General features: G+C 45.1%; 1 protein-coding gene across 3 annotated transcripts in view; it reads left to right on the top strand.

The window, feature by feature from the left end:
• Positions 1-17020, top strand: part of Trappc9 (trafficking protein particle complex 9) — a 473194-nt gene that overhangs the window by 361525 nt on the left and 94649 nt on the right. For all 3 annotated transcript variants that reach the window (XM_027403774.2, XM_027403775.2, XM_027403773.2), the window contains 2 exons: positions 7081-7233; positions 15984-16075. In XM_027403774.2, coding sequence (XP_027259575.1) covers positions 7081-7233; positions 15984-16075 — 245 coding nt within the window. The remainder of the gene's footprint in view (positions 1-7080; positions 7234-15983; positions 16076-17020) is intronic.

Here is a 17020-nt window from a genome sequence, read left to right as displayed (position 1 = left end):
TTCCATGAGTTTGTAGGGTTTGTGTAATTTGTGTTGATGTTGAATTCTAACTTTAAAGCATGGTGGTCTGATAAGATACAGGGAGTTATTCCAATTTTTTTTTGTACCTGTTGAGGTTTGTTATGTTGCCAAGTATGTGGTTGATTTTAGAGAAGGTCTTGTGGTGCTGAGAAGAACGAATATTCTTTTGTGTTTGGATGGAATGTTCTATAGATGTCTGTTAATCCTAATTGGGTCATAACTTCTATTAGTGTTCCCCAGTGGGCAGACCCTAGACTTCAGGAGGTTCTGAATAGGGCACCAGGAAGGCTGGAAACAGGCCCAAGCTTACCTCCTCCTGTGGGTGGTGGGGGAGCAGGATGCTGGCAGACTCTGGGTGGGATGGACCGCTGAGAAGGGTTCCACAGTTCGCAGTCCCCAGGCCTCAGGAGGCTCAGAACAGGGCACTGGAAGGAAGACTCACAGTCTTAAATGAATATATGACCCTGGATATTTCTATGCGTCACAGCAATCGTGGCAGCAGTAACTTGTGATATCCTGTGTACATCTGGGATCAATTCTGGGGAGCAAGTAGACCCTTGGCCTGTGATGCTCCCAGTATCACAGGGAGGCTTTGCCCTAGCCAACATAGGAACATGCCCACCTTTTCAGAGCTCTAATGACCTGGTATATACTACTGCTCCTGTGACCACACACGCCTTACACCTGTTTCCTCTTTCATTGGGTATAATCCATGATGGTGGGGTGGTATGAGATTGAAATAATAGGATAGTGGGAACTGATCATGTTGGGGTTAGGAATAGTAGTCCTGGGGCAGGACACATATAGCATAGGTGGTGAGCTTCTGGCAACTGTTTTCTTGCCCGGGTCTGTTTTGTGCCTTGCAGATGCTGTGCCAATTTATTAGGACCTGTACTTAAGCAGTAGCATGTAACAGAATTTTCATCCAAGTACTGAAAGATTTCTGTACACAAGCACCGATGCAGCCTAGCAAGCTTGGTAGATTCAGTTCCACTCATAGGGGATTTTCATAATTTCCATGGAGAGTGGACAGTGGGAGCCGTATGGTTCTTCCATCCTTTGTTCTGTTTTCATTTACCTTTGGGGTTGGTACATGACAGGATCTATGGATATGGTGTGGTGGTTTTAACATCTAAAGCTGTTCTAGGAAAAGAAAAAAAAAAACTTGAGATTTTGATTCTGTTGGTCCTTTAGCTTCTTTATATTAACTTATTTATTTTGCATTCCTTAGGGTGTTTATATAGATTTTGCATACTATACATACATTTGTTTTTGTGGATGCATAAATACCAAAACATGCATGGATATGGAGTCCTGGACAGCTTGCAGAAGTTTGTTCTGTCTTTTCACCATGTAGTCCTACAGCATGGTTCTTTGGCTTCTTCTCATTAATATAGTGAGGGAAACACAGGTTCTCAAAGCCAGATCTCAGAGCCTTCCATGGAGCATGCTAGCCTTCTTTCTTCAGCATTATCTTAAGGAATCAGCTACTAAATGCCCTCAAGATCTTTTCTCTTTGGATCTTCTTGGGTCTAGTGTAAGAGTATAGTATGTCATGTTTATCCTGGTTCTATCTGCTGTGAGCTAAATTGACCCCAGCTACTCCCTTTTCTGTGTTAGCATGAAGGTCAAAGTAAGGTTGCCTTCTTGCCATGGAAACAGATTTAGTCCTAGTATTAGTCTCATAGTCCCTAGACAGCATCTGGATGTCATTAGAATGGAGGGAGGAAGCAAGAACTTACTTGGAACCTGCCATGCATGGTGTTCCTCTGACCTCCCTTTGGGAGACATTTCTTGACCCAGCCTAAACTACACCCAAGCTTGGTGAAAAGGCTAGGTAGCACTCAGACCCCATGAGTCATATAAGGCAAACAGGTTTCCAAACAGCTTGTTTTCTGTAGTCATTCTGAAGCTGGAAGGACTTCTCTGCTGAGCTGCACATACCCTGGCCTGGTCTCACTTAGGCAAAATGGCCTGTCCAAAGTCACAATGAATTTCAAGCAGACCCAGGCATTTTCAGACTTCCTGGTTTTAGCAGAAAACCTGCCAAGAGTTCTGCTGACATTTTAACCTCCATACTGGCATCTGCAGAAGCTTTAAGCAGGCTGGAGAAAGCCACAAAGTTCTGTTTCAAACAGCTGATCTGGTGGAAGGCAGAGAGATTTTCCGGTGATGGTAGAGAAAACATCCATCATGCCAGGTCTGGGGTCCACAACAGTTGTGATGGTGTAGCCAGCTGCTCCTTGAGCTGTCTTTGTCCAGTGTCTGCTTTGTGCTGGGTTCTGGTAGCACCAAGTTGAAGAAAACAGCATTGCCTGAGAGAAGGGTGAAAGTAATGGGGAGTAGACACCTGACATGAACTTCAGTGGAATGATGGTTATGACTGCAGGACAGTGAGGGGCAGTAACACACAGGCCCATTAGCATTTGTGTGGCATTTTATACCATACAAAACCTATTTTGGCTAGCCCATTTGATCATTAGCGTAAGTTCCCGTAACAGCCATAATTTCTTATAAAAGCTCTGCTGACATAGCATACTGTCCATCCCCCTGAAGTGTACACCATTCCAAGGCATTCAGAGAGCTGTGCTGCCATCACCGAAATCCATTTTAAAACATTTTCATTACCCTAGAAAATAACTGCTATAATGTTTTTGAGCACCAATTACACCAAGTGAGCCAAGTGAATGCTCCCAGATCCTGCAGTATGAGGGGGTCAAAGATGTGAAGACAATCGTGTGGCTGCCTCTGGTGACCAGCTTCTATGTGAAATGAGCTGGAGTCCAGACTATGTGAACCCAGATACCCCCACTTCTCCTCCATAGAGCTCTCCACCCATGGGAAACAACCCTGCATCTGTGGTGTCCCTTCATACACTTAAACTCCTAATGTGTCCTCTCTCTGCCGTACCACAAAGACTGTGGGGAACAAGACCATGTACCGTGTTGCTCAGTCTTTGTTAGTTTTGTACCCTATTTGCTTCAAGCCAGTGGCCCTGCCCCGATAGGAAAGCTGCTTCCTTGGTACTCATGTATGTGGGAATGTGAGGCAGTGGCCTGTGCTTCTCTCAGCAGAGATGCTCCCACCTCCTTGTCCTCATACTTATCAGGGGGCTTTGTGGAAGCAGCGTCAGATGCCTGCCATGGGACACCCAGAGTATGTTATTCCTTTAATACAGAATAGAAGTGTGCAAATTTTAGATATGTGCTAACCAGTGTCTAAAGGAGCATTCTGGATCCCTGTGCTTGTGACTTCCACATTTTCTGAATGGAGCTAGCACTGAACAATGAATCTACAAAAGTGACTCCCTATAATGACCAAGGGCAGGTCATGAGGGGCTGGTATAGACATGCAGGGGACCTCTCAGGCCTTCAGGGTATGTGGAGTTGGCTTAACAACTTAACACTTCTCCAAGTCATCCAGGTTCTCAGTGAGGACAAGACAATAACAGAGAGAGCTGGCAGGACACCTCAGCAATAGTACATTTTTTATTAATTTATTTTTTACATTCCAATCCCAGTTTCCCCTCCCTCCTCTCCTTCTGCTACCTGTCTTCCCCATTCCCCACTTCCCATCTGCTCCTCATGGAGGGTAAGACCTCCCCTAGGAAGTCTACTAAGTCTGTTTCATCATCTCACTGAGGCAGGACCAAGGCACCTCTCCACCCCCCACACCCCTGTACCTAGGCCGGGCAAGGTATCTCTCCATATAGAATAGGCTCCACTAAGTCAATTTGTATGTTAGTGTTAGATCTTGGACCCACTGCCAGTAGCCTCATATATTGTCCCAGTCACACCATTATCACCTATATTGAGGGAGTCTAGTTTGGTCTTATGCAAGTTCCCCATTTGTCAGACCAGAGTCAGTGATCTCTCACTAGCTCAGGTCAGCTGATTCTGTGGTTTCCCCATTCTTCGTTCATATTATCACTCTTTCCTCACTTCATTTGTACTTCAGGTGCTTGGCCCCTTGGTTAGTTGTGGATTTCTGCATCTGCTTCCATCTGTTTCTGGAAGAGGCTTCTAACTTCTCTGGGGTTATGGATTATGGGCTGGGTATCTTTTGCTTTATGTCTGGTATCCATTTATGAGTGAGTGCATACTATATTTGTCTTTCTGGTTTTGGGTTACCTCACTCAGGATGTTTTTGTTCTAGTTCTGTCTATTTGCCTGCAAATTTTAGGATGTCATTGTTTCTTACCACTGAGTAGTACTCCATTGTGTAAATATACCACATTTTCTTTATCTATTCTTCAGTTGAGGGGCATCTAGGCTGTTTCCAGGATCTGACTATTACACATAATGTTGCTATAAACATAGTTGAGCAAATGTTCTTGTGGTGTGACTGTGCCTCCTTTGGGTATATGCCCAACAGTGGTATTGCAGGGTCTTGAGGTAGGTTGATCCATAATTTTCTGAGAAATCACCATACTGATTTCCACAGCTGCTGTATACGTGTGCACTCCCACTAGCAACGGAGGAGTATTCCCCTTTCTCCACATCCTTTCTAGCATAAGCTGTCATTGATGCTTTTGATTTCAGCCATTTTGATCGATGTAAAATGGAATCTCAGAGTGGTTTTGATTTTGTATTTCCCTGATAACCAAGGATGTTGAACATTTCCTTAAGTGTCTTTTGGCCATTTGAGTGTCTTCTGTTGAGAATCTCTGTTTAGATCTGTACCCCATTTTAAAAATTGGATTATTTGGTAGTTTGATTTCTAGTTTCTTGAGTTCTTTGTATATGTACTTTTTTAAAAAATGGGAAATACCAGAGAGTCAAAAATTCGGAATATTAAGTATTTTTTGTTTTGTTTTTGTGTGTTATGATTCTTATATCATGTTTTGCAAATTTTTAAAAAATGGTTCCAGGGACCAAAACCAAGACCTTGTACATTCTAGGCAAATGCTGTGTCAATGAGATACACACATTTATTTGTTTGTATGATGTGTATGTGGGTCCAGGTGCATACCCTGCCTACCTGTGGATGTAAGGACCACCTTTGGAAATCAGTTTTTTTCCTTCCACCATGAGATCCATGCTTCAAACTCATGCTTCAAAGGTCATCATATTCATGTAGCAAATATTTTTAAATTCTTTTTAATTTTTTTTACCTGGTCAATCATACTACCACCAACACCCCCACATGTTATTTTAAAAGGTAGTCTTGCTACATAGCCTGGGTTGTCCTTGAATCTGCTCTGTACTCCAGGCTAGCCTTGAAGTCACAGTCACCTTGCTTCAGTCTTCTGGGAGCTGGGATTTTAGACCTGAAGCATACCTAGTTATGTGAACTAATTTTTGATGGTGTATGTCCATAGTATTCTCTAGATACTATGATTACTTACATTCAAGCACATGTGTTGTGGATACAGTCACTCTTCTGAATTACCGAGATGAGCAGAAAAAAATTTTTTTAATCACATTAAAATACAAATACTTCAGGAAGAGATTATGGAACTAAAGTATAACTTTTAAGATCTTACATTATTAGTCTTTAGTTTTTCCCTTTTTGTGCTTTTTGTCCCCAAGAGCTTATGATAAACTTCTTAGAAAACACCCACAAGAGTATATTTAACTTTAGGGGGCTGTTCTGCTATCTGCATGGACTGTGTTTCCCCAGCAGCGCCTTCATCCCCTGGGTCACCAGCCTTCCAGGTCAGGCTTTGAACATAGTACCATAGATTTATTGACCCTTCAGCAGCCCTAAGTAGAGCCAGCATAGGTCTTGAGACTACATCACTGAGTGTGATGTACATCTGGAAAAGCCCCAAAGGGGATTATGGTTTTGCTGACAAATATGGCCACTCAGAGTCCAACAATACCATCAACGTCCACTTTCACCCATCAGCTGATTCATTCTGAGTCCTGTTTGGGTTGGAGCCACAGCTTAGGAGTCCTTAGAAGCCCCCTTCCTCTCTGCCTCCCTCCTAACATCCACAAAAAGTACCTTTAGTGAGTACCTGGTATATGCCCAATCAGGCCAAGAGATAAAGTTTAGACATCAGGTCTCCTTGGTGGGGACATATGACAGGTCAGGGTGTTAGCCAGAATACAGACACAATGGGGAAGAAAGACTGACTTGTGTTATCTGGGGAGGCTTTTAATCTGCTCCTTCATCCATCTGGTTATTCACTGAGTCACTGACATGTCCTGGACATTATTCTATACCTGGGGAGCCTGGTCACTCAGACCAAGTGTATCTCTGCCCCTGTAGAGCTAAATTATAGCAGAATTGAGATACGATTAACCTACTCAGAGATAAATCTTTAAACTCGTGATAAATGCCCTGACAGAAATAAATGGAATGCTGCAGGAGAGAATAGAGGGTAGGCTGCTGTGACTGAGCTGAGCTGAGCTCAGCCCCTGCTTCAGGAGTGCTCAGCCATGTCATGACTTAGAACATTCCAGAGCCACAACTAAGACAGAGAGCTTTCTGCATTCTAGAAATGTGTAGAAGGTCAAAGGGCCCAGTAAGCAATGAGAGTGTTTTGTTGAGGAATGGTAGCTTTGATCAGAGAGCTGAATGGAGGGCCCTCAAGTCTGTGGCTTGGAAGCTACAGTGGTAAAATATGGGCTGTGGCAACTGTGAGCAGGGTGTGTATGTGTCAGCCCATGAGCTCCTTTGGCTGCACTGTGGAGTCATATCAGGCAGAGTTTAGAATGCAGAGAAAAGTCCCCAGGGTCCAGCCATGCCAGGATGCTCTGTGGATGTCCAGAAGGGAGCATAAGTCAGGACCCAGAACACTGCCTGAGCAACATTCTAGGTCCTGTCTGCCACACCCATTGTGCAATGGAAGCCTATACCTGGAGTGATGCAAGGCTTCTCAGAAGTCTAAATCTATGGCTGTAGCTCTTTTGGAACTGTGTGTCGAGCCAGCTCTGCAGTCAGCACCACCTCGGGAGTAATTATTTCATTTTCTGGGAATGAATCGTTTAGGAATTACTAGTGATAATGGTTCATCAGACTGTCTCATGCTGGCATGTGCTGACTCTCCAACAGCTCTGGGAAGAAATTGCCCTACTGATTAATTCTCCACTGTTTTCTTTCTTCTCTCAGAATGGCTATTCAAGTGGACAAGTTCAGCTTTGAAAGTGTCCCAGAATCCCCTGGAGAGAAGGGACACTTGACAAATCTGAAGCAGCTAGAAGAAGAGAGGCAGGAGGCACGAGGCCTGGAGATCAGCAGCAAGCTGGACATCTGCTGGAGAATCCTATCCTTTTCAGTGTTCTACCACCCACAGGGAGCTGAGAGGCGTTTAATATATGTTTCAACTACAGACAGATCTAAATGCCATGGCAGGATGTGGACCATAGGGCTGGATTTCCTCAGCCCCATCACACTTCGGAGGCCACACTTAATGAAGTATTGATTCTGAGTGGATAAAGGTCTTATTGGGGCCAGTGGTGGTCCTGACTTTGGATCTTGTGTTTCTTTCGAGTGTTGCTATTCATGATAGTGACAGGTCCCAGTGGCTGCTAATCGCTACAGGGCTTGAGCCATCCTCTGACTGGCAGTGCAGAATGTGGATCAGTTGTCTGGGAGCCAACATGGAGTTACATGGCTTAGTAAGATGTAGAGAAACTTTGTAGAAAGAGTGAGATACTTTTCTGTGGAATATGTTGTGAAAAAGGAAAGTTGTATAAAATGCCTGCACCCACACAGAAGTGTGATTAGAGTTCAGCTGAGTGGGTGGAAGGACTCTGAGTGCATCTGCATGTTAGTCTCGGCAGAGGGTCCACACAGTGTGTCAGACATTTCAGTGCACTGTTAGCTGTGGGTGGACGTTTATCCTAGGGCCAAAGGAGAGAAATGGAGAGTGTGGCTTACTCGGAGTGTCTGTCAGGAAAATGCACTTCCAATGTGGGTTTCTTTCCATTGTCTCCTTTGGGAGTGAATTCTGTGGGTATGGTTGGACTGTGCATCTGGCTATAACATTCCAGAATATTTAACCATCGTGCTTTGTTTGTGCTGGAGATGGTGCTAAGTGCTAGGGACAGTGTGATGAGCATTGTCAGACCTAGACCCCAGTACATACTGTGATCCCCAGCACACAGGTATAGACTGTAAAATTGTATGGTGGAGCTTTCACCAGCCAACAGAAAACCTGTGGCTTAGTTGCCCCAATGTAGGTGCCAGGATGGCCAAATGAAATGATTTAAAATATCAGGGTTAGTCTGGACTAAAACTGGGTTCCTTCTCCAGAGCCAGGCTACAGAGACCATCTAGGGCTGAAGCAGGCAGGGGACAAGCCTAGAGCACACATGAAACCATCCCTCGTTTCCCACTGCCTTGTTTTTATTGAAAATCTCCCACCATAGACTTTTCTCAAGTGTGATGTCTCACATTTTAAAGGCTATTCTTCTGAGCAAGGTGGCTGAGGGTAGCTGGTGCCCTACCTGCATGTCACTCAGAGTACCTGTGCTGATCTGCAGACACCAGACACCCTATGCAAGCTGGCAGGGTCATTAGGCTTACTTGGAATTTCACAGCCCTGTACAGATTTTAGGCACAGGGCCCTAGGCCTGATTGATTTCAGGCAGGACAACCTACCTGAGGCTGTACTATGCTTCATCCCGCCCTCTGCGACTGCCACTTTTCCATAGGGAGAGGTACTTAGCCCTGTCCCCTCTTGATGCTGAGGTGGGAGTGGGGCTGCTCTGCTGAGCAGCTCAGGCTCTTCTTCAGTCTTTCTAATTGTCTTCTCCAGAGTGCTTCTCAATGGAGCTCTGTCTTCTCATCTGAAAAACACTAACCCTCTTTAAATAAGACTCTTTTAAGACCCAGTGTAGTATTTTTTTTTGTAATAGTCAGTCATGCTTGGAGAAATAGTTTTATCTAAATGAATTCTAATACAAACAGCCCCTGTCATCAGTATAGTTGATTCCTTGATCATCATAAGTGAAATGCAGGGAATCATTTGGTAGCTGCCTCTAGGGAATTCAGCTATCAGAGCTGTTTGTAATAACTTGGTTCAGGGGTCTTTCATCTTGCACAACACAGCACAGCACAGCGTAGCACAGCACAGCATAGCACAGAGGCTTGGTAGCTGGAGGGAAGCTGGCTGGATATTCAGTCAAATCACTACTGCTGTTTGACCCTTGATGGGCAAGGGAATGAGTTGGCATGGACACAGATTGGGTTGCTAGCCCCCACCCATCTAAATATGATGGCTGTGTGTACCTTAGAATCAGGTTGACACACAGACAATGTAGACTTCAGGTTTGGCCAGCTGGAGGGTGTATGAAAGGACATTCCATGGGCATCATGACAAGCCTCTGTGTGCGCATGAACTGGTGTGCACCATGTGACTGGGCAAGTGTTGAATATGCACACAGTTTGTGTGCTCTTAGCACTCACTAGATGCCAGATATCTATATATATAGATTGCTTTATTTAGGTCACACACACACAAACACACACACACACACACACACACACACGCACACGCACACGCACACGCACACGCACATGAACACGAACATGCACTGTGCCATTCCTGCAGGTGCTATAATTTAGAGTCAATGTGTAGCTGCAAAAATTCATTCAATTCTCAGATAGAGGACATACCAGATATTGAAGTGACAAGGACAAATACTGTATTTGATCTTAGTCACAAGTCCTAGATTCAGGATACAATGGTTGCTTTTTGTAGTAGCTTTCTGATGTAGTTTTCTCCCTTGGCCACCAATGAGAAAAACGAGGCCCATAAGGCTATTTCACCTGCTCAAAGGTCACCTGGCTTGCGAATAGTCAGCTGGGACTCAGGCTGCCCCTAGTGCTATGCTTTGAGCTCCATCTAGGCATCATACCTAGGCTTCCCCTTCTGCCATGGCCTTCCCACTAATCACACTATGCAGAGGAACTGTTGAGATGGCCACATTTCTTGGGCAAACTGATAGCATGCACCTGCCTGCTCTCCATCCATTTCACCATCTCTTTTCTGTGGAGCTCTAGAATGTTTCTAACAACAGGACTTGCTGTAGTGAACCAATTTCAGACCTCTCTGGACTTCTCCCCAGACAGCATGTCCACTGTGGGTGTTTTCTGTGCAGCTCTGCCACTGGCATAGGGAGCTCTGCTAAGATGCCAGGGTACTCACCAAGATGAGAAAAATGGCATCAATGTTTAGAAAGTTGGTGATGCAAATTAGAAAGTCAAGTAAGAGGCTTGCTAATCATTTACAGAGGTCTCTCCATTATTATAATTTCTATTTATGACAATTTGATAGTTTACTTTAGCTCTAGTAGGGCTGGGCTGCACCCTTTTATTTGTAGTCCTTTACCCCAGAGCTGGTACATGAGATGGAAACCATCTTACGAGTCATATTTGTTTGGGGTAAGGGAAGGACAGGGCCCATGTACATGTGCTGTCCAAATAATTTGCTACTTCCTGCCTTAGCTCTCACTCCTTTATGCCTGCAGTACCTTCTACACAATCTTCCTTATAAGTACCCACTCATATTCTAGAGATATGGGATCTGAGACAACCCTTTGGGTCTACCAAACCCCAGAAAACCAACCCTTCCTCCTCTGTCTGTCCCCACATAGTGACTATCCTGCACCTGCCACACTGTGTTGAATTTGAATTGGAGTATGTTCACTTCTGTGACTGATTCACACCTGTCACCCACTACCATTAGTCATTTATTATTATTACTGTTTAATTAGCTGGTTGATGTTGGTAAAGACTTTTCTCTTACTTCATTTCCTTATCCCTCTAGAAGATGGGTGGCTGCTAACTAGGAAGATGAAGTACAAGAGTGAGTAGCAAATTGTTGGGATTGCACACGTGAGCACACACATGTGCACATACTTGTGAAGGCATGAATGCTGAGCAGGAGAGGGAAAAACAAGTCATAAGAGACTTGTATGCTGTGCTGGGTTACAGGGAGTCCAGCTTTTTGTCCAAAGAAGGATGGGTGGCCACAGAGGGACTCTGAGAAATAAAAGTTGGCAAGCCTTATTGCAAGTAGGCTGTTCTACATGATGAGGCATCCCAGTTCTTGGGAAACCCTTTGGAAGGTACTGAATCTGAATGACTGTGGTTTGTTGGAGAGGACCACCTGACTCTTAAGATTCACTCCTATTTTGGAAAATTTTCAGGGAAAGTCTTAACACCCAATAGAGTGTGGAGAAACCCTCTCCAAGCATGGACATTGCCTGTCACAGGGAGTTGTCATGCTTCAGCAGCATGCTGGCCTTTAACCCAGGCTGGAAAGCTAGGACAGGTCAGGATGCTGTCTCAGCTGTTTGCAAGTACAGGCCCTGAAGGGACCCAGTCTATGGGGCAGAGGTGTCCTCACAGTCAAACAGACGCTTCGATTCCTGGGTTCCAGGTGCATAGTGAAGTATTCACACAATGTGTCTATGAGTGTGTGGAGTGGTGTACAGACTGAAGGCTCCAGGGTCACCCTGCATGGGTTCAAACCTCAACCTTTCACTTTCTAACACCAAAACCTTCCTGTTTCCTCCACAGGCCTGAGAATTTGGTGGGGGTTGTCATTTTAAATCTATGAAATGGAAGTACATAGTGATTACCGCTGTCATCCCAGCATTCAGAAGGCTGAGAAGGCTGAAGCAGGAGGATTGTCATGGCTTGGTCAGCTGGGGTTACGGAGTGAGACTAGGCTACAGAGCAAGGCTATCTCTTAAAAAAAAAAAAGAAAGAAGAAAGAAAAGGAAAAAGAAAGAAAGAAAAAAGTGGGGGGGCACAAAACAAGCAAAAAAAAAAATAGCAGAGAGGGTGAATCTGACCAAATGACTAACATATACTATATACACATATGAAAAGCAGCAAATTAGAAATAACAGTCCCTGTCCACAGCCAACATGTTCTGAAGTCCAAATTTGAAATTATTATCAGAGAATATGCATGGCAGAAACTTACCATAGGTCCCCTCCCATAGGAAGCACCTTAGGAATTTCTCTACAGAAGTAGTAGTGATTTCTGTCACCATCATAATTTATTTATCTCTCTCCCCAGATGCCAAGATGTGCACATTAAGAAGTAGCTCCTACCATCTGCACTGTATTGTTGCTTCATGGGTGGGGACCTTGGCTGACCAGCTTGGCCACTTGTGGTTCAGGCTCAGGTACTAGATACCTTTGGTGGCTTTTAGGACTGCAAGTCTTTCAGGACTGTACACACAGGGATCAGCTTTATTAACTCAACTGTACCCTTTGTGGCTCATATTCAGAAACAGGCCAGTGTGACTGGGAAACCTTATAGGTGCTCACGGTGGGCCCTGTGCCATCACTAAGCAGCCTAGCACTAAGTTGCTGAACTCTCTGACTTCTGGTTCTTCAAGTATAAGAACCTCATTCATCTGATTAGAAGGAATGGGTAACACTCTTATAGTTCCTGCCAGTGTCCATCCCCATTGATACTCACCAAGCCCCAATGTAGTGGCTCTGAGTGTTTCCACCCCCAGGACTTGATGTACCCAGGGAATAAGTTCTGTGGGAGCACAAACCCAAGCCAAAAACCATAATTCCAGTCCCATGCACACATCATCACTTTCTGTCTTTGTTTAGAGTGAATTACAGAATACCCAGCAGGGATTTGTTCAGGAGCTGAGAAAGAGGAGGGCTCTTTGTTTTGTTCTTTGTTTACTTATTTTTTTATGTTTGTTTGGTTAGTTGGTTGGTTTTGGTTTCTTGAGACAGGATCTCACTATGTAGTCCAGGCAGGCCTGGAAGAATTCTTGATTCTCAGACTCCCAAGAGCTGAGATTACCAACAGGGGTCTACCACCATGCCTGATTTGGAGGTTATGTTTGATCATTTTTGCAAGCAAGTCTATCACAAAATCGTAGCAGAGCATGAGTGGTCACAGGGATACTCCTGGCCTCTACATCCACATTCTATGGCTGGGAAATCTCACATGGGGTAACTGCTGGAGGCTGGATAAGGGGTTCACTATAGTTATGGCACCCCCAGCCAAACTGTTTGTTAGGGTAGCTTGGGGTGGCTATGGAAAACTGACTCAGTAGTGGACCATTCTCAGGAAGAATGGTGTCACCTCAGAGCTATTCAGTTGTGTGTACAGTGACCTTGCTGTCCTTGAAGCCAGCAGTAACCAAACCAGCAGCACAGCTTCCCAAATGATCTCGGAACCCCCCCCCCCAAGGGAACTTCAGTTTCCATGATCTGGTGGGAATTTCTCTTTGCTGATGCATTTTGGGCTCCTGCCTCTCTTTCTGGGCCCCTCCTCCATCCCTGTCTCCCTCCAGTCACTTCCAGAGACTTGGCTCAGATGTCCCTTCCGCTGGGCAAGTTCCCAGTCTCTGCACCTGGTTTCAGCCCCTCATCCTCTCCAGCTCCTTCTCTTAATTGCAGAGTCCCTTCCTTCCGTCAGCATGTTTTTATTTATCTTTAATTTACCATCTTAACCATGGCAAAGCCTACAGCTCAGTACTGCAGCCTTACCCACGTGCATCTTGTGAGCTTCTCACATTCTCAAATTGGAACTAGACTCAGCACCTCAAATCCCTGACAGCCAGGGATGGGATTAAGGGCTAGGGATTTGAGGTTCTGTCTATGGATATGACTACTAGGTACCTTCTTTGTCCCTTTGTGCATGGATTCTCTTTGTCTTCAAGTGACATGCACGTAATGTGTTAGGTTTCCTTTTTTTGAAGGCTGAATGGCATTTGATTGTGCAGATGGACTGCATTCTTTTTATTTAATTATCTGAGAGTGGACACTTGAGATGTTTCCACCTTTTGGCACTGTGAGCAGTCCTGCTGGGAACATGGTGTACATCTTTTTGTTTACATCCTGGCTTTGGCTCATTCAGGTGAACATGTCGCCGGTACTGGGGTTGCTGGAGGTTAGTGTTTTCTGTTTGCAAGGCCATATCTCTCTTGTATGCCTGTGACCTCCAAGACTTAGCTTTCAGTCTTAGTTCAGTATCCCTAACTGCCCTATCTTACCCTCCTTGTTGAACTAACCAGGTAAATCCTCACTCCCAGGACTGGTGCAGGACCGGCAAGAGGATTAAAAGTACATTGCAGAGTGCTGGCCAATAATAACAACACTTGAGCAAACCTGCCCTGGATGGTAATGAGATGGAGAGACAGCATGTGGAAGGCTCTTCTTAAGAGAGAATTATGTATGGGAAAAACAAAAACAATACCTTTGCTAGCTGGTGCTGGAAGAGAGAGGATCCCTTAGGGGTAGAGAGAGCAAAGCAGTGGCTCACTCACTGAAGCAAGGCAGGGAAGGGACTCCCCAGAGGGGAGGGAAGCAGGACCTATCTGACAACATGCACATCTGATGGTGCATCCATGTCCTCCTTAGGATCCTGTGAAACTACAAGTGTTCTTGTTGTAATGCTGCAGATGATGAAGCCAACTCGGTGGTTTTTTGTTTTCTGTTTTGGTTTTTTTTTGTTGTTGTTGTTGTTTTTGCTTGTTTGTTTGTTTGTTTTGTCCAAAGTTCATGAGAGACAGTGGCAGAATTAAAAAACTCGAAGTTAGGCTAATCTCTGGAGACAGCTCTGGGCTTTGCTCGTGGTGAATCATGGCCCTGTGCTGCCCACCTGGGGTGCTTGCTCACTGGCTTTCATTCACTGTTGAGCACTGTCAATGGGGTCTGGCACTTTTGTGGGCCTCCAGGGGCTCACAAGCTAGTGGTGAAGCCCAGCTGTAGTGTGTCTTGGAAGAGGACACAGGAGAACCTTCTGAACAGAGACAGCTTGGAAACACTTCCTGGAGGAAGTGGGATCAAAGAAAAGATGAAGGAAGGACCAAATGAGGAAGGAGACACAAGGGGGAAGACAGACAGTGAATCATGTGGTACTGGGAGGAAGTCTAGAGTAACTGGTCAGTCTTAGGGGTAGGCAAGGTTCCCTAGGCATCATGGGGGCTAGTCTAGCATCATCTCAGTCAATGCTGGTCCAGCCATGCTTCCTAGACAGCCCTAGTCTGTGTAATTTTCCCTAAATGCCCAGTGGGGCTGCTGGCTTCAGAGATATACTGGTCTGAGACCTAGGATCATGAGCCCCTTCACTTACTGGCCCTGCCCCTCCTACTCAGGCCCCCACCTCTGCCCCTTTGAGTCTCTACTTAGAAGATCAACTCACACCACCGTTCCCAGACTTGGCACATGTAATTTTCATCTTTACCAGGTGGGCTCAACATCAAACTCTTCCTGGCATCTCTGTACCCAATGCCTCCCTGCCTGTCTCACTTGGGACAAGGGGCGTGTTTGTTAAACAGAATGGACTTGCCAGAAAGAAGTAGGAAATGTGCTCTCCTCCTATTTCTAATTGTTACTAAACATCAGGAGCTCAATTTCCCCATTTTCTTTTTGCTTGTGTATGGTGACTTTGATTTTGTGGGAGAGGCGAGAGGCTTACAGACCTGCTGAGAGCTGCACTGGGGCCTCCCAGCAGCTCCTGGAATTTGCCTGCTGTCTGCATTTTAAAGCCATGATTTTTTTTCATCCACTGATGCTTGCTGAGAGACTTATGACTTCCTCAATTATGAACTCACTTGAGAGAGCATGTTCACAATAATGTATGTAATTACATCAAGATGTATAACACAGCAAGCACGAAACCAGCACGAACCCAGTATGAGTCGAGAAACACAAGCTTGTCCTGAACAGTCAACCCACACTTTGCATATTCTATTAAGGAAAAATAACCTCAAATTTTGACTTATTTCCCCCAGCAACAACCATGGTTGGGATAAGAGTACCCTGGAGCTCTTTCTTCCTTATAGAACAGTCACTCATTTGAGTGGATGTACAGGTGAAAGAAGGGGAACCTGTTGTGTTTCTGTGTCTGGTTTCCCCCACTCTCAGGTTGATGCCCTCACCACGGGGTAGACAACCACTTGTGCAGAGGGGTGACCTATGTAATTAAGACTGTTCTCATCTTGTGGTGTATCTGTCTAGCTAACTCCTCCAGTTCTGTAGTTTAGCAGGAGCTAAGTTTTCCTTGACTGAAGCTTACCCATCTCTAAAGCGCAGCGGTGAGGCGAGCGTGGAGGGCCTCCTGAACCAGCTCGTCCTGGAACACCTGCAGCTGGCACCTCTGCAGTGGGGTGAGTACAGTGCCACCTCTGGCTTCTGGGTGGGTGGGAAGGAGGCCCCTCTAATGACTGCCTCAGGGAATCACAGAGAAAGGAGTTCACTTCTCTGTATGCTGCCTCTGCAGGCAGGTAGCTCAGCACCAGGTAGGTCTTACCATACCCTCTTCTCAAATGGCAATTGGGTTTGAAAATGTTTGTAGCCTTTATTTATGTGGGTTGGTAGAATGGAATGAGGGCATCTTCTTCCTTCTTTCCCTTTTTCCACATTCCTGGACTGAGCTCTACAGATTCCCATGCTGGGAGTGGACAGTCTATTTGGTGATCTCCTTATCTCTGTCTGGTGCTTGTCCCGAGGGAGGTCACCATCATTCAACCCAGCCCTGATGATAGGGTTTTATGTTTCTTTTGCAACCTGGATGTTGACCTAAGCTCATGCCTTTCTAAGTAATAATTCAAAGGTAGCTTGGGACAGACACCTGTGTTTTGGTTATAGTGTGGTTTGCTATCTGGAAGTGATTTGATCAGATTGTCTATTAGAATCAGCTATGAACAGTTGTTTGTAGACTCTCAAGGAAATCAGTGTCCTTAGAAATCAATGGAAGAAAGAGAAAGGGGTCAGAAGAGGGCCTGATAATTGGGGTCGCCATGATTCAGGGTTGGCTCAAAAGCCTCAATCTTTCAGTGCTCATCCATGGAGAAGTTGAGGGTGTTTTTCTTTGTGTGTGTGTGTGTGTGTGGGGGCTTTTGCATGGTTGAGGGAAAAGTTTAGCAGATTGGATTGACACTTTTTTCATAATTGGCAGGAAGGTCAAAGTACTACTCACTGTTCAAATTATTGTCCAAGAAGCTATACATTGGAAGCCCAAGGACAGTTTCATTAGGTGACTGTCATTTCATTGTGAGGCTGGGGAATGGCACTGTGCCCCCAAAGCCTGTTCACTAGTATATAGGACAATA

The sequence above is a fragment of the Cricetulus griseus genome, chromosome 2 (assembly GCF_003668045.3).
Source record: "Cricetulus griseus strain 17A/GY chromosome 2, alternate assembly CriGri-PICRH-1.0, whole genome shotgun sequence".
Classification (NCBI taxonomy): domain Eukaryota; kingdom Metazoa; phylum Chordata; class Mammalia; order Rodentia; family Cricetidae; genus Cricetulus; species Cricetulus griseus.
The sequence above is the reverse complement of the archived record's forward strand: the minus strand, read 5'-3'. Positions and strand labels throughout refer to the sequence as shown.